The sequence below is a fragment of the Panicum virgatum genome, chromosome 8K, assembly GCF_016808335.1.
Source record: "Panicum virgatum strain AP13 chromosome 8K, P.virgatum_v5, whole genome shotgun sequence".
Lineage (NCBI taxonomy): Eukaryota > Viridiplantae > Streptophyta > Magnoliopsida > Poales > Poaceae > Panicum > Panicum virgatum.
The window spans coordinates 43,187,528-43,208,453 of record NC_053143.1 but is presented as its reverse complement, the minus strand read 5'-3'; the positions used below and the strand labels follow the sequence as shown (position 1 = coordinate 43,208,453).

The following is a 20,926-nucleotide window of genomic DNA, read 5'->3' as shown; positions in this document are numbered from 1 at the left end:
GGGGGGCGCCGCGCCTACGCCTCGGCGGCCGTGGTCGGGGACGGGGAACAGCCGCGGATCGGCCATGGCGGATCCGGTGGTGGCGGCAGCGGTAGCGTGGGCGGCGGATGAGCGATGGGTGCATAGGCGGGGTTGGTACGCGGACTCTGCTCCGGCCAGAGCTGAGGAGCTGGGAGGAGTTGAGGGGTGGAGAGAGGCGGCGTCCGAGGAGCAGGAGGTGAATTTTTTTTGGTGGGTGACCAGGCTTTGCCGTGTGCCTGGGACCGTGGCACACGGCGAACTAATTATCTTCGCCATATGCCTGAGATCGTGGCACACGGCGAATTCATCCCGATGCCGTCAGGTTCCGGTCACACCGTCTTCTTGCTTTTTTGCGCCGTGTACCTCGACAAACACACGGCAAAGGTGTTTGCCATGTGCCCGAAATTTGGCACACGGCAAACTCGGCCTTTGCCGTGCCTGTAGCTATCGTCGGCGCTTCGCCGTGGGCCACCCTCGGCGAATATTTCGCTGTGTGCCTGGGGGGCTTCGCCGTGTGTATCGAAATCCGGTAGTGGAGGGAAGGGAGGGGGCGTCTATACATAGGGGTCGCAGGGGAAGATGAGGCGAGCGTGGCGAAGGGTGTGGGTGGGTGCAACCACCGGAGCGACCAATATATATATGAGCAACTAGCTAGCTCCTGGTTCTCCCTGCTCAACTGGATCAACTAGTCAGATAAAATAGCACTATCTACAATGAAATGGTTCACACAAATAGCTATAATGAGCAGATAACATCACAAGAAGAGTCTTTTATCTCTGTACCACTAAATAGAAAAGATGGTGCTTACCTGTGTACCACTAAAAAATTCGTTCGCATCTGTGTACTATCGTACGAACCTTTTTTTTTTTTGCTCTTTGTACCATTCCGTCCACCTTTTGTTAGAATTTTAATGGTTTGAGAGCACTGACAGCTAGGATCGAACGTGTAAATTAACCATCTTGTCCTTTGTACCTTCAGTTACGAACCCTATCCTCTGGATCAGTCCCCAGACCGAGCACTCGCACCGTCTCGCCGCCACCCTTGTCGGCATCGACCTCCGCCTCCCCCCGCGGCCATGAAGCACCGTCGCCCCGCAGAGGAGAGGATCCGCGAGGAGGACACGCGGCTCCGGTGCTCGTGCGAGGACGTCGGCCCGGCTACCTTGCTCGGGCGTAGGGTCCATGGCGACCGCCCCAGCCACAGCCGCCATTCCCGCCGGCGGCCGCCCGTACTGCCGCTCCCAACCTCGTTGCGGTCCACCACGCCTGCACTGCCCGCACCACCGCCGCCACAACCACTTCGTCTTCCCCACTTGCACCATCCACGTCGGCGCCCCCGACGGAGGGCGATGGGCGGCTGGTGGCGGAGCTAGTGGGCGCGTTCGATGAGCTGATGGAGCGGATGGGGGAGGAACTGGCGACTTCCTCCTTGTCACGCCTTCTCTTCCTTGCGCTGAAGCTGGCACTCCCTACCCTCCGTGACGATGACGGCAGTAGGACGCTCGCACACACGCTCGCCATTGCCGCCTCCAGGTGCTATACCTGATACTAGCACCTTCCCTCTCTTCCATTTTGGATTATAAGAGTGTGTTGCCTGTCATATGAACCACTACTAATCAAATTATTCCATTTTTGAAAATGTTCTATTATTTGAAGCTTTCTTGGCTTCCATTATTGTTCTGTTGTGCTCTGAGAAAGTTTTGTCTCACATACAATGACATCAGGGCGGTGATATTGGAGCTTGCACCGAAGCTTGATATGATGAGACACCTGGATTGGCTCTCTAAGTATCTGCAGTGGTCCACCAAAGAAAAGGCTAAAGAAAGCAGCTAGTTCTAACATAGAGACTAGTATTGTTGTGGCCACTCCTGCATTAGGGATGGTATTCCCACGCAATGAGGCAGTTGACAAAGCTACATATAAGAAAAGGAAGAGAAAAGTATCAGTCAACAAAACTACTCTGTTCTTTTATGCAATGGACATGTAATTTAAGAAGCTTCAGTTGGATGCCCAGTCCTTTTGTGATGGAAATCAGTAACTTAGTTGTTAAATGTTGGTGCATGAACAAGTACTTGGTGTTATTATTTGTTACTGCGAATTATTATTCCTCTTATGTATGCAAAGATAATGCTGTGTTGCTGTCCACATGAGTAGCTGTGTTGCTGTCCAAGTGATGTTAGGACGTCCGATCATATGTTTTTTCTTTTTTTATTGAATTGTTTGATTATTTTTCTTCATTTATTTATGTGTACGATTTTTAAAGAAAATACCACAATCCTACCATATTACCTTGCTTGGAGGCATGCACTCTACATCTGGAGGCACACGACAGAATGGCGTGGAGTGGCATGGAGGACAGACCAATTTTGGGTACCGAAGGGTATAATGGTCTTACTGCAGCCCCATTAGTCTCCGTTGCCTCTCCAACCATCCAAAATGGTACACAGGGCAAAAAAAAGTTTGTGCGGTGATACACAGGTGCGAACGAACTATTTAGTGGTATACAGGTAAGCACCATCTTTTTTAATGGTATAGTGGTAAAAGACTCTCACAAGAATAGCAAGATGGAACTGTTACTTATATTTAAGATGCTCTTCAGTTTATTCAGGCGGTCACGCCACATGAAAAGGAAGGCAACGCACAAAGTGTTTATTGGAACTGAACCGTAACCCCGAGTTCCAGTTCTAAAGATATGCCACCTGCTACGACTAACTAGCAAAGAAGAGTAAGCCTCACAGTTGTGACTTGCCTCCAGTCCGCGACAAACGAATCAAGAAATCTAGCTAATCAGAACCAATCGCACCTGGACACCTAGATTTCAGAATCTCAACCAGCAGGGGGCATGGATGGAGTGCTGCCCTTGGCACTTGAGAGCGGAGCAGTGTAAAAAATAGCAGGCTATGGAAATTAGTGGAGAGGTCTTTTCAGCCGCTATAGCCCGCTATTTAGTACAACAGTGTTATAGATGTAGTGATCGAAAAACGCTATAGCACCACTATAGTCTGCTATTTTGTGCATTGGAGCGGAGGCATCACCGCTTCGTGCGGAGGCAGCCATGGCGTCGGAGATCAGCCCGGACTGAGGTCGATGAGCTTGGCGCCGATATTGCGCCAGTGGGGACCACTGCCGGAATCCGGCTCTTTGCCGTGTGCCCGGTAGTTTGCCGTGTGCTTTATATTAGGCACACGGCAAAGAACCACTTTACCGTGCGCACACATGATAAATATATAACACATGATAAAATCATGCTTTGTCATGTGCTTTTTTTTGGCATACGGCAAAGTAATAAAAAAATTCTCTTCTTACCTTGAAACTTTTTCTACTCTTTACATACAAAATATGGTACTCCATGTTAAAATTTGGTACATTTTTGTATTTATTTGTTATATTTAACCAATTAATTGCATTTCAAACATAGAGTACCACATGGAAGTGAAATTTGAACTGCAAGTGGTTCAAATTCATGTTATTCAGCCTAGTCTGAGGCCTTACGTGTGAAATGAAAAGGAATTTCGGATATCTTGTTCAGAAAACACAACCACGAATTTGTGACAAAATAGTTTTAATTTTTTTTAAAAAAACAAAGTCTAAAAATTATGAGACTTGTTATGATGTGATGGTATCATACATGGAAGCTGTGGTAAAAAATTGAGACGGTTTCACATATTTTGTCATGTATGATGTTTACAGATCGAAGAAGACTTGCAGTGTTAAGAAGGATTCAATCAGATTTTGAGACAAAGTGATAGAATTGTGTTTTGATTGCAAAACTTTTTGTACAGACAACGGAGATCATAGGTCGATTCATGTGAAATTTTGGTAATTTTTAAAAACCATTTAATAATTTTCATATATTTAACATAATTATAGAATTTTAATTAATATAAATTGAATTTGAGCTATAACTGCACAAAATAGTTAAATAATATGATTACAAAAATCAAATACATATTGTTGAGTGAATTTGACAAGGTATTTCAAAATGCATCTGAATAAATTTAGAACACATTATGAAAAAAGGAGAAGAAGGGAAAAAAGAAAAATTAAAAAAATTGCCGTGTGCCGCGTTGTTAGGGCACACCACAAAGCTTCCATTTCCGTTCAAGTGGCCGTCGAGTTCATTTTTTTGCCGTAGTCCAGCGGGGCACACGACAAATACTTTGTCGTATGCTCGAGAAAATGACCCACGGCAAAGGGCCATTTTGCCGGAGCTTGTATACCCTGAGTAGTTTGCCGTGAATTCCGTAGCCACGAGCACGACTATTTGAAACCAAGAACCGACACCCAAACCAAGATTCGTAGAACGCGGAGAGCAAAGGAAAGGCAAATGAGGACGACATTATTAGTGGCAGGAAGGCTCTCCCGGAGGTGATGGATGCCGGAGGTATTATTATGGGCCGTCCAAAGAACGCACCTCAAGAAACAGTGACGTACGGCCACTACAACGCATGTGTTCTTATATGATGTCTCACTTATACTCTCAACATTCTAAATTATAGTTAGTCTCATTTTTTCGAGCTAAAGTTTGACCACTCGTCTTATTCAAAGAAATTGATTAAACATCGTCAAATTTAAGTTATTTTTTAACAACTTCTATTAATAAAGCAAGCCACAACAAAAGAAGTGATATTTTGTACAAAATTTTGAACAAATCCGGTGCTCAAACTTAAGGTCAAAAAAAATCAAACAAGCTATAATTTGGAACGAATGAGTATCACTTAAATTAGCTAGCTTTTTGTTATGGTTTGCAATTTGTGATGCTTGCGTGAAGAAAATCCGTTTTGTTGCCTATATCCTGTAATAAATGATATTCCGTGAAAAAAAGTTTCTTCATAAATCTCATGATGATTCTTCTATCATCACTAATTTATGACACTTGATTTTCATCATTATTAATACCCAAAAATATCATAAAACTTCAGATTTTATTAATTAGGACAAATCCCCATTAGATCGTATGTTTAGAGAATAATTAGGAGTATTGAATATAGGCTAATTAAAAAATAATTTCAAAAATAGATGCTAATTCAAGAGATGAATCCAATAAGCTTAATTAGTTTATAATTTAACAATATTCCAGCAAGCGTTGGTTGGATGTGTCGTTCGTGCAAATTTTCGCATGGTAAAAGTGATTCTGCTTTCAAAATGTTTTTTTCATCAATTAATAAAGTATAAAACAGTTAACTACTATTTCCCCATCCCAGCATACTTTTTGCATGTAATTTATGTAAAACCAGCAAGGTGGCCCGCGCAATAGCACATGTAGCTAGTTTTTTCTTTATTCTTTCATCTCCAATTTCAAAAATTTTATACATATGCACCTATATTGTCTTATGATTGCTGCATCTTTTCCTCATCACGTGCCATGTACGGAATCTACAAATTTACTATTGCAGCTGGCAATGTGTAGTCTTCTCCTTTATGCTCACTATCCTCTATGATTGTCATCACTCTTTAGGAATCTAACTCATGTTAACTTTTTTTCTCTACTTTCTTTTACTCATAGTTGTTCCCTATAAACTAATGCTATAAAATTGTCTTCTTCATGGCCATGCCAATAATTTCTTTTTTTGTTGTTAACACATTCCCTAATTTGAACACTGAGAACCTCATCTCCTAAAATTGCTTTAGTTGTAGCTTCAACGATGAAACCAAATTTTTTATGGAGTCAAAATTATTTTGTAAAAAATAATTACCAAAACAGTTTCTTAGTGGTAACGTGGTAATTTTGAGTATACTTTAGAACTTAAGGAGTGAGGAGAAGCCGGTGAAGGTATTTTTTCTTCTTCTCTCTAATGTAAGCAATTCTGAGATTTCATTGGGTCATTTTAGGCGAACCCATTTTATTTATATGTATTTGGTAGAACTTTACCTAAAGTTATTGGAGAAGCCCAGTAAATAGATCCTAATAATCGTGAGGGTTACTAGGATCTATTTAGCTACCGGTGTTTGAGATATTGGTAATATAATGAAGGACATGCAAGACTTAATAGTTTCCATAGTAAAGCCATATTTTTAGCTTTCATCCATGATGATTGTTGTAATATTTAATATTTATTTATTTATTTGTAACTCGATCGAAAGTAGAAGTATGCATCTTTCTAACATTTTTTCAAACTAATACCATAAGAAAATTGAATGTTAGAAGGTGTCAATTGTCGTTCGTAGTTGTTATAATCTACAATGATGAATAATTGCTTAAGCAAGATGCATGTTACGTAATCGAGATAATGGCTAACTTATTATAAAAGCGACAAAGAAAATTGTACCAGTACGGGTAACAATATGGAAATTTAGGTCTCTACGCTCTTTATGTAAGTAATTTGCTGCCAAATATCAACAAAAAATATTAACATTTTTCATTATTGTTCTTATAATTTAGAACAATATAATCTTTTTATTGTTTTAACTTCAAGTTAAAGTATATATTAATCATATTCAACGAACTCTTCGATTAACCTAAACTGTTAGATTTATTGTAAAATCAATATGGTATATATTTAGTTTTAGTATGGTGATTTCAAACCAAACTTTTAAATAGAGCTTAAATAAATTTACCTGGGCTACTTACATATGTAAGTTGCTTCGTAACTCAATAGAAATAGGAATGCATATTTCCATTATTTTTAAAATTTAGTTAATGATTAATCATACTTGACATAAAATTGTTTAGCTATTTTTATATTAAAAAAACAAATTATATGCTAATTTTAAAATTATTTAGCTATTTAGTTATTTATTTGTCATATTTGATATGAAATGTTTATGAAGTTGTAGTTCTTTTTTAACTGAAAGTAGGTTATTTATTATTTGATGTGATCTATACTAATTATTTAGTCATTTTCTTTCTAATTTGGTTCATAATGATATTCATATCAACTACCAATGTTTTCTATTTTGTAATTCCTAAATTTATTTCTTTATAGTCGTATTCGATATGGACTATTTGGTCAACTGCAAATTTTTTTATGTTTATAATTTTGAACTTAGCTGTTGACTAAAAGTAAGTCTTTTTTTATAAAGTGCTAATTTTAATATTTTTATAATACCAAATTTAACTATTTACTAATCGTATTTGATATGGACTCTTGGTTAAGTTTTAGTTCTAAATTTATCTATTTTTAATTGTACTCCCTTTGGATTTTCGCTCATGTACTTATACTTTTAATATTGTATTACAAAATTAGATATTTATTAATTTTTGATATGGACTCTTGAGTTAGTTTAGATAGTCCTAGTTTTATTTTCTACTCCAAATTCATATATTTCTGACTCTTTGGTCATATCCTCATTTTTTTTATATTTTAATTCCGCTCTTAAATATTTCTCAATCTTATTGATATGGACTCTTGAGTTTGTTTAGACCACTAGATCTTCACAAAATCCAATAGAGCAAATTCTTCTCTTTTTTATTTATGAATCATATGTGATGTGGACTTTTGAATTATTTTGACCATTAAATCTTCATAAAATCAAACAATGCAAATCCTTCTTTTTCAATGAACGTGAGAATTTATAGACCCTCTTGGCGAATGTAGTGGCTTCATTTAACACTCGTATAATAATATAATAGATGTCCAACACTTGAGCCTTGAAACCTTGGGGTTTCGTAGAATCTGAGCTGATGATGAATAAAAAAACGCAACGGGGGATGTGACGCTCCCCACCGTATTTCATTAAGAGGAAGCGATACCGGCTTTCAGTTGCGAAAAAACTCCGAACCCCGGTATTGCCGGTGACGAGGATTTTTTTGCGCATGTCCTGATTCGAGCCCGGTTTGACAAGCTCCACGACAGGAGGCTCCGCCAACCGGGCTACGCTCGATCTACAATCTGACCTGACGAATCATCAACCAAGCTATAAAAAAGTTTTTCCTTTTCGTATATGAATAATAATTTGCTCCTAAAATCATTGCTGGGTGACCGTGCGAAAATTTGCACGAACGACGCATGCAGAGCCCACGATTGTTGGAACGTGCGTGCGTGGGATGATCTCAACGAGGACGATGTTTCCTTACGCTTGCTCAGGATGAAATCCGTTTCCGGAACAAGATTGGTAGTAGGAAACCTCAACAACTCCCTTGATGAGCTTGTTTCTAATGAATCATAAGAAATCAGCAGCACGTACGCACACACGAGCCCAAACGCAACACGACACACGGAGCCCACACGAATGAAATGAAGCACACGGCGGCGGCAGCCATCGTACGGTGTCGAAGGTAATCAAGGATGACGACCTGGTGTGTGTGATGGTGGCTGGGAGATGGTCGGCCGGCCGGCAACGACTGAGAACGAGGGAGACGACGACGACGTAGACCAGCATGGCAGCGCGAGACGCGGACTCGGAGCTGAACCCTATTCATGGCAGCAGATCGATCGAGCCGTAGAGAGACAGAGTGATGTACCCATCAAAACTACAAGTACCGAACGTGAATTGGGTAATCTAGCTACAATCTAACCTCTACCTACATAGTACCTACTGCAGGAAGCGTAGCGCAGTTTAACTGTACACATGACGATCGATCTCTATAGTACTAATAATAATATAATCCGACGCTGATCCTGCTGATAACGAGTTACGAGTTGCTGTTGCGGCTGTTGGTTAGTAGATTGTTAATTACTAGCTAGTAGCTGATAGTATATTAGTATATATATACCCCTGCCGCAGCCGCTTCTCCCCGCTCCCCGGCCAGCCAGCCAGCTGCCCCGTCGCGCCGCGCACGGCACGAGCAGCGCCTGCTCCGAGTGGCCTGTCGATCAGCTCGGAGCCTCGGAGCGTGTAATGAACATGGCATCGTTTATATCATTTCGAGTGATTTTAGTGATCAAATGACAACGCAATCAATAGAACTAATGGTATTGTTAAGTAAACAATTCTAGATCACAGGGATGAAGTAAAAAGGCCATACAAAACAAAACACGAAGAAAGAACACAAAGAAACACTGAATTGGACGAGTTCTACTGAAATCAGTAGCACCGGAAGAACCGATGCTATAGGCATCGGTGCATCCGATGGTTGTCGGATGATCCGACGGCCTGGTTATTGGCACAAGTCTGTGCGCCTCTGGAGATAATGTGAAGATCAAGTGAAGCACCGGTTGAACCGACGGCTTCAAGATAGGCATCGGTGCATTCAATGTACCATGTTCCAGAGACGATGTCAAGCGTGCAGGAGCCAAGTCTTCAGCACCAGTTGAACCGGCGAGGCATCGGAGCATAGCATCGGTGCATTGACATCAGTAGAAGAGGGAGGCCCAACGGCTAGTCCAGTTGCTGTGTGACTGGTTGAACCGACGCCCTAAGCATCGGTCTAATCGATGGTCCCTGGAGTCGCTGCAAGTCAGTGAAGCCAACGGCTACTTCAGTTACTTAGAGTAACCGGATGAACCGACGCCATCCCTGGCAGAAGCATCGGTTCATCCGATGGTACGCAGATTTCTGCTGGCCGATGGAGCAACGGCTCCACGACTTGGAGGCCTATATATATGGCATCCCCCGGCCATTTGAAGATTGCTTGAATTGCTGAACTTCCCACACATACTCAAGAACACCTCCAAGCCATACAAGAGCATAGTGATCATATTCTTAGCCCTTAGCACACTTTGAGAGTGTTGTGTAAAGGATTAGCTCTTAGTCAGTGAGATTGCAAGGCCTTGAGCCTTTGTGCTGTGGTTCTTAAGTGAACCAAAAGAAGATTTCGATGCGCCGGTACCTTGGAGCTTTGAAGGCTCGCCGGCACGTCATCGACCCTCCGACTTGTTGTGGAGCGGCGACGACAACTTTGTGCGGGGGACGTGGAGACCCCCATCCTTTGTGGAGAAGCTCCTTAGTGGAACCCGGAGCCAAGGTGACCGTGATTGTGTTCGCGGAAGAGACTTGGTGGCCGAGTAGCAATACTCTTAGTGAGTGCTACAACAACATGGATGTAGGTGTGTCTTTGTAGCTAGCCGAACCACGGGATAAACACCCACGTCGAGAGTCTTTCTCCTATCCAGCTCTTTAAGTTTCCGCATTTCATACTAGCAATTTGTGTGCCTTTACTTTCATAGAGTAGTTTCTTGTTAGAAAAGGCTATAAGTTGCTAAATTTTTTTGGGATAGGGGTTTCACATTAGAACAACCATAGTTGCACATTTAGATAGCATGTGTTTAGTTTAATATTGTGTAAATAGTTGGAGCCATATGTCTAAATTTTTAGTTTGTCTAATTTACCCCTCCCCTCTTATGCTAGAGCGCGCCACCTGTCTTTCAGAGCGAGCGAGCGTATTGTTGACGCTGGCAGGTGGCAGCGCAGAACGCGGAGCCTTGAGCGGTTGAGCCCCTGCAGCCGACCTGATTGATGCCATCGGGCGCGGCTAGAAGCTGCAATGCAACAGGCAGGTGCGTGTGGGTTCAGCTGGTTGGTTGGCAGCGCGCGGGGGAATGGAGGAGATGGTCAGATGGAGACCACCGGGCCCATCTCACCGTCACATGACCGGCCAGGCATGTGCCCTCCGCCGCCGCCGCGCGCCTTGGCCGACGGCAAGCGGCCATCCCTTGACCAAGGTTCACCAAACCGGTGGGCGGTCCGGTTTGACCGGTAACCGGTCAAACCGGTCCGGCCCGGTTCCGGTTTGGTCCGGTACCCAACCGGTCAAAATTCAAAATTTAAATTTAAATTCAAAAAATGAAAAATTTTCAAAAAATTCTTAAAAATACTTCAAGGTGCAATGAATCTAATAATGTCAAATTTTCTCAAAAATTCGTTCATTTAGTATAGTTTGTGGGGATTTAAAGTTAAATCAAAAAAAGAAAAAAATGGGCCGGCCCATTAAGGCCCATCGGTCAAACCGGCCGGTAAACCAGTCAAACCGGTCGGTAAACCGGTAAAACCGGCCGGTAAACCGGTAAAATCGGCCGGTAAACCGGTTGCACGGGAGCTTTTGAATTTGGATTTGAATTCAAACCGGTCAAACCGGCCGGTAAACCGGTCGGAACCGGTTGCACGGTATTTTTTGAATTTATTTGAATTTGAATTTGAATTCAACCGGTTTCCACCGGTTACCGGTCAAACCGGTCCGGTAAACCGCTACCGGAGGGCGGCGGTTTGACCGGACCGGTCGATTTGGTTAACCCTGCCCTTGACCACTCGCGCGCGGCCGCCGGGGAGGGATCGGAGCACGGCGAGCAGCGCGCGCACGTCACCTGCTGCTACTGCAGCCGCGGCCACCGGCTGTTCCCAGGGCCCGCAGGAGGCAGCTGCAAGGCCACCGGCTCGGCCGGGCCGCGTACGTATACGTCACCGGGCTTTCTTTTTTCTCTTTTTCTTTTTTTTATTAAATTAAACGCTGCCGCCGCCAGACCCGTGCGTTGTACGTGGCGCATGCAACGGCAGGAAACAAAGACGTGCGGTACACCGTCATGGAGAGGGAGCGCGGCCGGCCGGGGGACGCGTGCATACACGGGCATGCAGGAGCTGCTCGTCGTGGCATCATGGCTGCCGCGCGCGTGTCGTCGTCTTTGGTTAAGAGCGTGTTTAGTTCCACGCGCAAATTTTGTGTTAGAATTTTGTTAATTTGAAATACTGAATAAAGTCTATTTACAAAACTTTTTGTATAGATGAGTTGTAAATCGCGAGACGAATCTAATGATGCTAATTAATCCATGATTAATCAATAATTAGAGAATAGTTACTGTAGCATCACTGTTGCAAATCATGAATTAAGTAGGCTCATTAGATTCGTCTCGCGATTTACAGCTCATCCATGCAAAAAATTTTATAAATAGATTTCATTTAGTATTTCATGCATGTGTTAAAACATTCGATGTGACGTTTTTTTATTTACGAGATTTATGAGGTGGTAACTAAACACGCGCTAAGTGCGCAAGCGATCGCGGCGATTACATGTCTTCATTACATGCAGTTTCACCGCAACGGGTCACCATCTTCCTTTGGTCGCACGCAACTGGGGGTTTGCAAGTAGAAGGAAATGTACGGCCTCTCGTTCTTCTACAATCATACGACTTCCTCGTTCTATTACTAGGCAATTATACTGGTGCGTTGCTACAGATAAAATTAATATAAGTACCAGATATATATTAGTGCCCGTGTATTAATTTGTAGGGATCTATATGATTGAGTCGTGGTCTCGTGGATAAAGGGGTTGGTCCGACTCACATACGGGATGGATTAAGGTCCACCTGTTAATAACACAGGCGGACCAAACCAACGTGCCAAACTAAAAATTTGGGTAGAAACCTTACTCACTTTAATAATAAATATAGATTAGTGTTACTGACGTGTCTGAAGCCAATGATGTCGTAACAGTTTTGCACGCATTGATGATCGATCGGGCTACTTGAATGTGATGGTTCACCACCGCCGTGCTGAAACCACGATTGCCCTCCGTACATTTTTTGTGTACGTGCATCTAGGGCACAAAGGACATGAGTAACGCACGCTAGCATTTGTGATCGAGTAGACCTCTCCTCTCCGATGCAAAAAGGCTCTTATAGAAATTAAAGGTTCAAAAGCGTCGTCAGTTATGGCACTTTAACACACCAAATTAAAACTAAAATCCTCTTTAAACATCAACTCCAACACCTTCTCCATACTCCACACGCTGCGGCGGAAAAAATGAAATTACATCCTAGAACAATCGCAAAAATTCGGTTTCCAACCTTCATATAAAACCGGATGACAGAGGTTGTCCAATTGTCAAAACCGAAATTTTGACCAAAAATAAAAAAGATCTAATAATTAGATCTAAAAATCAAAACTAATTTATTTTAAATAAAAAATATGCAACTAGTACCAAAGTTTTTCAAAAAAAATTTAGGTACAACTGCCTGAAACACCTGCCAGCTCTGCTCGTCGAGGTGCACCTGTGCTTTGCATCCTCTGGCAGTGCAGCACGCCAAAACCCATAGGTAATGACTTGTTTCTGGCCCGCCGTATTCTCGTCGATCAGAACGGATGGCTGAGTCCGTCCAGCATCAAACAAAACATTTCATTGGAACGGTCCCATTCCCCACTACCCACCCACCCACGCCTCTCCGCATTCCCCTGCCCCCTTCCTCTGCTGATCCGCCGCCGCCGCCCCCAATGGCCTGCACTCCTCCACGCCCGCGCTGCCGTAGGCCCCTGCCCCCACTGTCATCCCCTCCAGCGGCCCTTGCCGTGATGGCACCGTAGCTCCTCGCCTCCGTTGTCGAGGCCATCGCAGAGAGGACCGCAGCGCTGACCTCCCCAAGGAGCTCCTCGCCTCATCTTCGGCCTGCTCGGCTCCTGCGACCGCAAGCACTGCTCCCTCGTCTGCTACCGCTGGCTCGCCATCGAGGCCTCCTCCCACGCTCCGCCTCGCGCTCGAAGCCCGGGACTGCTGCTTTGACGACGAAGCCTCCACCTCTCCCCACCTCCTTCCTCTGCGGCGGCGCAAGCTTGCGTGCGGGGAGGCGGCGGCGCAGCGTAGCCACTCCTCCCATCCTCCACGCCGCCGCATCGTCCTCCTCCTCCATTTGGCTCCGCCCCCGGTAATCTCTTCCTTTCCACCCCTCCCAAGCCGCTCTACTCGCGATCTCCCCACGTGCTAGTTCCTACTTCAGCATTCGAGTGTTCTGGCGGTTAGATATGAGCGACCTGGCTCGAGATCTGCATGCGCCCTGGCCGTTCCCTCCCGCTGCTCCACCAGATCTGTGGCGGATACCATGGGATCCGCGGCCGGATCCCGCTGCAATAGAGTTCATCAGTTGCCCTGTTGATTACTTCCAGCAACTGCACTAGCCTAGGCAGCGGGCACTCATCTCGGCATTCTCAACCCTCAGGGGATCGATCCAGTTTGTACGCACATCAAAATATGCGATGCCTGCAAGTGCCAGATACCCGCGCGGGGGTAAACTGCACCTTTTCCCCTTTGTAGCTTGTCACTTTCAGAGTTTCGATCTTCAGTGTTCAGGCTTGCTTTCCCAGGTTGCTTGTTTCCAGTGGAGGAACGGGTTTAAGGCACACATTCCAGCTGGTGTCTGCAGTTGGATCAGGTGATATGCGATTTCTGCTACTGCGTACAATGCAGAAGCATCATATCATCTGTTTGGTTCCACAACATTCAGACTACTAGGGCAACCTTACTGTTCAGAGTTTCAAACATTGCTAATGTCCTCAAGAAATCCACGCAGGTCGGGACTCATCCATCACTGAGGCCGAGAGGAAGAGCGACCTGTCGCTGGAGAACGTCAAGACGTCCATCGTGTCGCGCGACGATGAAATGATCAATGTGAGCTCGCCAACTCGGTTCATGCATGTTATAACAGCCCATACATGCAGTTGAATCTTTCAATTTGATCCGGCCATGTCAATTCTTTATTTGTATGCAGGTACGAGTACAGTTGCCTGGGAAGGCAACACAAAAGATTTTTTATGAAGCCCTAACATTCTTGGCTCGTGATGCACCGCCGGTTCCTGGGTTCAGAAAGTCCAAGGGAGGTATAGGAGCATTCCTGCATCTGTTTTGCTGCTTTCATTTGACATGTTCCTCCGTTTTTTCTATATGGAGGGATAGCAGGCTCTCTTGCAAATATACCATGAGAGCATGGGTACACAATTCACACTTTCCTACCTTTTTTACACAAAAACAAATACTAGGCCATTTTTTTCTTCTATACACATCATGCAGCTAGCCTACTAGGCCATTTTATCAGTCATTTTTATCCATATCACATCCCTGTAAAAACCGCAACTAACAGTGCACATTGACATCATCTCTTCTAGGGGTCGCGTTCACATTCTTATGCAGTAACAAAGTAGTTTGATAATATTTAACTAGCATTCAAGTAGTACTGAGGTAGCAATTCAATAATATTTGGTAGGCAAAACAATATACTTTTGTTAGGCATAATTACGGTCCCCAGCTAGGCAATAATATGGGGGGAATTAGAAAATATTATAGTTCTGAATTATACAAATCAATATACTTCATTAGGCAACAAACTACCTGGAATGGACATCTAAAATGCTTATTTGGTATCATTAAAATGCATACAAAATATTAATCCAAATGATCATGCATGCACTAGGACCTTTTCTTGCATGCTATATGCTAACTGATTTGGTTCTCTTTTTTCTCATTGCTGCTGTTATTGAGGAACATATGCGTGGAAATCCAATTGGGGTTGCCTAGAAGCATGTATTTACTCTTTGTGAATTGATTTCATTTTGCTCCGAACATATATGCAGAATGTTAATAGAGCAACTTGGCAGTCCAATTATTGTAAATTATAGGATGGTTAGCCCTTTCTGACTTCTGTCATTATCTTTTCCCGAATTTTAACAATAATTTTGGTTGGAACTCATGGAATCATGTTAGCACTATCCATCTTTGGTTAGCATTTCTATATTCAGATAGAGGAACACATTTCTATATTCATATCGCTGTTAATTTGGTTTTCAAGAATGGAGCTGTGAAATGGTTATCTCATTCTTTTTCACATCGTCATAACATTTGAGTACTTGCAATAGGCATTTTTGTCAAATAGTAGAAGCATTTTCAGTACTTTCCTATAGAGAATTATATCAATTACTAGAAGCATTTCATTACTTTTAGTAGGCAAATACATCAATTACGAGACGCATTTCAGTACTTTCCAGTAGGCAAATACATCAAATACTAGAAGCATTTTCAGAACTAGGCAATAATATTGGTCGGAATTGGGCAATAATATTTATTCTTGATAGGCAATAATATGGGTCACAATAGGTATTCTTTCTACAGAAGGTTACATGCAGCTTCCTGCATGTTGGTTGATGCACATGTAGGTGCAACTGGATCACCATAAATTATTAGATGCTAAATCTATTGTTTCATCAGGCAAGAATAATGTATTTTGTGTCTTGTAGTGCCCATCTATATGAAAAGCCCATCTAATGTTTTCATATAGGCAATATATTGCAAAGTCTTCAACCTCTAGTGCTTCCCTCTAATTATATTCTTTCTTAAAAACATTGTAGGTCATGGCGTGGTCAGGAAGGGAAGCAAATATGTATTTTTCCTCTAATGTTCTTTGCTTGTAAATTTTATTTAATTTTTCTTCTAATCTATCAGTTTTATTTGTTTGTACATTTATTTTAAATTGCTTCAAAGTTTATTATGATATGCTTTCAACTTTTAACAAAATTGCTTTTTGGGATTGCATGAGAAAAAATATCATCGAAACATATTGAAGTGGGATCTTGTTTTGATGCTTTTGTTGAGGGCAACTCAGTGGTGCAATCAGATTTTAATTTTGATGCTCAGATGTAAAATTATAGCTTTTTAAACTTGAGATTGATTTTGCATGTGCTGATGTCATCATTTTTGTCCTTATTCTGCTCTAATAGCCTGGTTGCACTTTGCCCTAAGAAAAAATGAAGCGGGTAGCTTTTTTTGCCAAAAAAGAAAAAAACGTGATACTCGAATTGTTAAAAATTGATAGGCCGTACGGCAGGCTAATTTACGACCGGCCGTAAATTAGCTGCGTCCATAACCAACAGCCACTGTTAGTGCGTGTCGCAACTCACGGAATGGAGCGTCGTCCTTTGGGCATATGTAACGGATGGGCCCATGCATCCGCGTGCCTAGACCGGAGCGCACAACCAAACGAAACAGCCATGCAACAACCAGGGTCAACTTCCGGCACGCGCAGCCCGGGCAGAGCAGCTAGCGCAGGGCAGCGGCGCGTCGCCCAGCGCCCGTCGGCCCCGCAGCGCCGCCGCGCCAGCGCTCGGCAGCTTCGCGGCCGTGACTCCGCTCGGGCGGCGCTGCGCGTCGTCAGCAGGCCGGCGGCCGACTCGCTGCCTGCCCCCGGTGCCACGCGCATTTACTCGCCCGGGAACCCGCCTGTGCGCTGTGCTGGGCGCTGGCGCGCTGCCCCAACCCCCCTCCCCTCTGCCACCACCACCACCACCGTCTTAATGGTCGCTCCGGTGGTTGCACCCACCCAAACCCTTCGCCACGCCCGGCTCACAGTCTTCCTGCTCTCCCCATCCTCCCAGGCGACCCCTATATATACTCGCCCAACCTCCCCGCCCCACCTTCCAAGCCCACACGCCCCCCTCCCCTCCCGCAGCAGCTCAGCTCCGCTCATCTAGCTAGCTACCCTCGCTCGTCCTCCTCCCCCTCGCCGCCTCTCCACCATGAGCACCGCCGCCGCCGCCAAGCAGCAACCGGAGCCGCCCGCCGCCGCGGGGACGAGCACTACCCCAACTCCGGCGGTGATCCGCAACGCGCGTCCCCGCCCCAGCACGCTCAAGCAGTGCTACCACCTCGCCGTCTCCAACTCCCTCTACCTCCTCCTGGCCCCCCTCGCCGCCTTCATCGCCCCGTGCCTCCCCCGCCACGACGACCCGCTACCCCACCTCGCCGCCGCCGTCACCTCCAACCCGACCCTCACCGTCGCCCTCCTCGCCCTCGCCGCCGTCCTCGCCGCCGTCTACCTCCTGCGCCGCCCGCGCGCCGTCTACCTGCTCGACTTCGCGTGCTACAAGCCCGGGCCCGAGCACGTGGTCACCCGGGAGACGTTCATGCGGCAGTCGGCGGCGGCGGGGGCGTTCACGCCGGAGAACCTCGCGTTCCAGCGGAAGATCCTCGAGCGGTCGGGGCTCGGCCAGGGGACCTACTTCCCCCGGGCGGTGCTCAACTCGCCGCCCAACCCCTGCATGGCGGAGGCCCGCGCCGAGGCGGAGGCCGTCATGTTCGGCGCCGTCGACGCGGTGCTCGCCAAGACGGGCGTCCGGGCGCGCGACATCGGGGTCGTCGTCGTCAACTGCAGCCTCTTCAACCCGACGCCGTCGCTGTCCGCCATGCTCGTCAACCACTACAAGCTCCGCGGGAACGTCGCCAGCTACAACCTCGGCGGCATGGGATGCTCGGCCGGCCTCATCGCCGTCGACCTCGCCAAGCAGCTGCTCCAGGTTAGGATTCTTTCTTCTTCTTCTTCTTTTCTTTTTGGGCACCCTGCTGCGATGCGATCGATGAGTGAGTGTGTTCTGGACTTCTGGTTGGTGGGTTTGTTGAGCGATCGCCGATCGAGCCAGAGGTGGGTTTGAAACTCGATCGATCTCCACCGGTGATCCCGGAACGGACGGCCGGGGGTGCTTTTGACTTGCGCTGACTCTGCATGAGGTTGCACGGGTGCACGATCCATGTCAGTCGTGTCGCTTGTGCAACTGTGACGAACTTTGACTGACGAGCTCTGGAATTAATTACGTAATTGGCACCAATCATTCTTCTTGGACTGATGAATGCTTCAACGTACGGAGTACTACACAAGCATAGAAGGATATGTAGTTTGTTTCGTGTAACCATCGATTACCACCAGGGTTCACAATTTCATTTTCACTGTAGCGAATTTCATTTTTTTACCAAAGTTTGACTTTCATACTTTTGAATTTGAAACTGAAATCACAAACTTTCCGGACCGAAATTCGTATCCCGGTGCTCACCGAAAACGAAAAAAATCACCGAAATTTCGGTCTTTCCGACCGAAACGGTGAACCCTGATTACCACTCGTTATCGATATCATGCATTTTTTCGTGGAAGTTTGAAAGTTTAGTAAATCATGAAGGTTGGCAAACTTTAGAAAATACAAGCTCTACAGATTCCACAAAAGTTTGGCTTCAATACTTTTGTTACTATAAGTCCTATTGAAGTACAAGTAGTGTCCATTAGTAGGACTGTAGGACCAAGAAATCTGCCGGTTTCAGCAGGTTGCCAGAATCAATAGTTCCAGATCACACCCTAACAACTGGTCCTGCACATTTATACACTCTCCAGGAACTGGTCCTGGCGGCAGGAAGCGTCTAGAGGCCGTCGACGTGTGCGATCAGATCGGGCCAGGTCAGCTGATCTGATGGCCAATCACCAGCTGCCTGCAACCCACTGCTGCTTCTTCCTTGCTCCTCCCCTCTCTCTCCCGTAACGTTAATGGCGACCGGTCCGTAGGTGGGTCGTCCACATCAATGCACAGTTCTGTTCTGGGTCGCCAGCCAGCTGCTGCCGGCCTGCTGCACGTATCGCCTACAGCCACAGGGTGGTGGTGGTCTCCGCATGGGCGTGCAGCAGGGTCCCTGCGGTACCAGCTAGCCCTAGTCATCAGCCATTGATGACGCGGACAGCTAGCTGACGGAAAGCTCGCGGAGTCAATGCCCTGCCACGCCCACCCGTCGCCGCCATAAATACTGGTGGTTGGGGGCACGCCGCCGGCGACGCGAAGGGACGCACGGGGGGTTGACGACGACGACGACGAGTCGACGACAACTAGCCGTGATAGCTTATCTGATCATCGTCGTCGTCGTCATAAATACGACCGACCGACCATGGTCCATGGCTGATGGCTGCTGCTTGGTTGCGTGCAGGTGCACCGGAACACGTACGCGCTGGTGGTGAGCATGGAGAACATCACGCTCAACTGGTACTGGGGCAACAACCGGTCGATGCTCATGTCCAACTGCCTCTTCCGGATGGGCGGCGCGGCGGTGCTGCTGACCAACCGCGGCGGCGCGGCGCGGTGCCGCGCCAAGTACCAGCTGGTGCACACGGTGCGGACGCACCAGGGCGCCGACGACCGCGCCTACCGCTGCGTGTTCCAGGAGGAGGACGAGACCGGGCGCGTCGGCGTGGCGCTCTCCAAGGACCTCATGGCCGTCGCCGGCGAGGCCCTCAAGACCAACATCACCACCCTCGGCCCGCTCGTGCTCCCCATGTCGGAGCAGATCCTCTTCCTGGCGTCCCTCGTCGGCCGCCGCGTGTTCGGGCTCCGCTCGCTCCGGCCATACCTCCCGGACTTCAAGATGGCGTTCGAGCACTTCTGCATCCACGCCGGCGGCCGCGCCGTGCTGGACACCATCGAGAAGAACCTGGGGCTCAGCGCCTGGCACATGGAGCCGTCGCGGATGACGCTGTACCGGTGGGGGAACACGTCGAGCAGCTCGCTGTGGTGCGAGCTCGCGTACACGGAGGCGCAGGGCCGGGTGCGGCGCGGCCACCGCGCGTGGCAGATCGCCTTCGGGTCAGGGTTCAAGTGCAACAGCGCCGTGTGGCGGGCGCTGCGGGACGTCGACCCGGCGGAGGAGGAGGTCGGGAACCCCTGGGTGGACGAGATCCACAGGTTCCCCGTCGAGGTGCCCAAGGTCGAGAGCGTCGTCGTCGCGGCGGAGGCGGCGGCGTCGTGAGGGCGGTGGTGCGAGGCTTGTATCTGTTTGTAACTGTTTGTTTGGAGAATGGTGAAGTGTGTGGGTCGAAGTCAAAGTGTGTGGGTCGAAGTCCTTGTTGGCCAAGTCGGCGTTGGAAACAAATTCCTTTGCTCTAGCACCAATAGGAGGCATAGCGTATGAAACCAAAAGTCTTATGAACATGTCGTTTGTCTCCTGTGTTTTGTGTTTTTGTCCTAGAGAATGTAATCAGGTGGCGCACGCTTTGGCGGCGCAAGGTTGTATGTGTTCTCAGAATGCCGACCTATGTTGGGAAAGCATGCCCCCGGGCGTTGAGAACCTAGTGGCCAGTGATATCGCTGAGCCTCTTAGTTAATGGAATACAAAATTCCCCAAAAAAAAAAGTCAAAGTGTGTGGGTAGAGTGAAGGTGTTGAACTGTGTAAACATACAAGAAATTTGGTTGTTGATGATTGATTGAGATGTAGCTGACCTAATGTTGATTCTTTAGGGCCGGGTCCATTTGGCATAAATTTGTACAAACCCAAAACTGTTTTTTTTTTGAGTGACCCAAAACTGATTAGGATGTAAACATGGGCGCATGTTGGGCCATATTTAGGATATGGATCAGCCCAGCTGTGGGAGCTAGCCCATTGAGTGACGCCCGGGCGCCAATTTTTCCATTTCTATTGAGCAGACCAGCTTGGCCCAACGAGCACCTTGGGCTACAAAGCATTTCGGCCTAG

General features: G+C 46.5%; 2 protein-coding genes across 3 annotated transcripts; both read left to right on the top strand.

Annotated features, from left to right (window-relative positions):
* The first annotated feature begins 64 nt into the window (after positions 1–64).
* LOC120645781 lies at positions 65–15,474 on the top strand. The gene is made up of 5 exons (XM_039922522.1): positions 65–217; positions 13,194–13,531; positions 13,968–14,035; positions 14,174–14,271; positions 14,372–15,474. Exons 1-5 carry the CDS (start codon positions 65–67, stop codon positions 14,672–14,674), a joined length of 960 nt encoding a protein of 319 aa, XP_039778456.1. The 3' UTR covers positions 14,675–15,474.
* A 1,607-nt stretch (positions 15,475–17,081) lies between these two features.
* On the top strand, positions 17,082–20,690 carry LOC120644779 (3-ketoacyl-CoA synthase 20-like). 2 transcript variants are annotated; one of them, XR_005663954.1, is made up of 3 exons: positions 17,082–17,942; positions 19,387–20,286; positions 20,600–20,690. XR_005663954.1 is itself a non-coding variant. In XM_039921488.1 (2 exons), the coding sequence occupies exons 1-2, from the start codon at positions 17,166–17,168 to the stop codon at positions 20,200–20,202; spliced, it is 1,593 nt and encodes a 530-aa protein (XP_039777422.1). In that variant the 5' UTR covers positions 17,082–17,165; the 3' UTR covers positions 20,203–20,384. The 2 variants fall into 2 exon arrangements, 1 of the variants encoding a protein (XP_039777422.1); XM_039921488.1 differs by lacking the exon at positions 20,600–20,690 and having other exon boundaries at positions 19,387–20,384.
* The last annotated feature ends 236 nt before the right edge of the window (positions 20,691–20,926 follow it).

Excerpts from the sequence above, each read along its gene's own strand:
- LOC120644779 (XM_039921488.1), top strand. The coding sequence starts at position 17,166 with ATGAGCACCGCCGCCGCCGCCAAGCAGCAACCGGAGCCGCCCGCCGCC. Across the intron at positions 17,943-19,386 it reads TCGCCAAGCAGCTGCTCCAG|GTGCACCGGAACACGTACGC; the intron begins GTTAGGATTCTT and ends GGTTGCGTGCAG.
- LOC120645781 (XM_039922522.1), top strand. The coding sequence starts at position 65 with ATGGCGGATCCGGTGGTGGCGGCAGCGGTAGCGTGGGCGGCGGATGAG. Across the intron at positions 14,036-14,173 it reads GGTGTCTGCAGTTGGATCAG|GTCGGGACTCATCCATCACT; the intron begins GTGATATGCGAT and ends AAATCCACGCAG. Across the intron at positions 14,272-14,371 it reads GCGACGATGAAATGATCAAT|GTACGAGTACAGTTGCCTGG; the intron begins GTGAGCTCGCCA and ends ATTTGTATGCAG.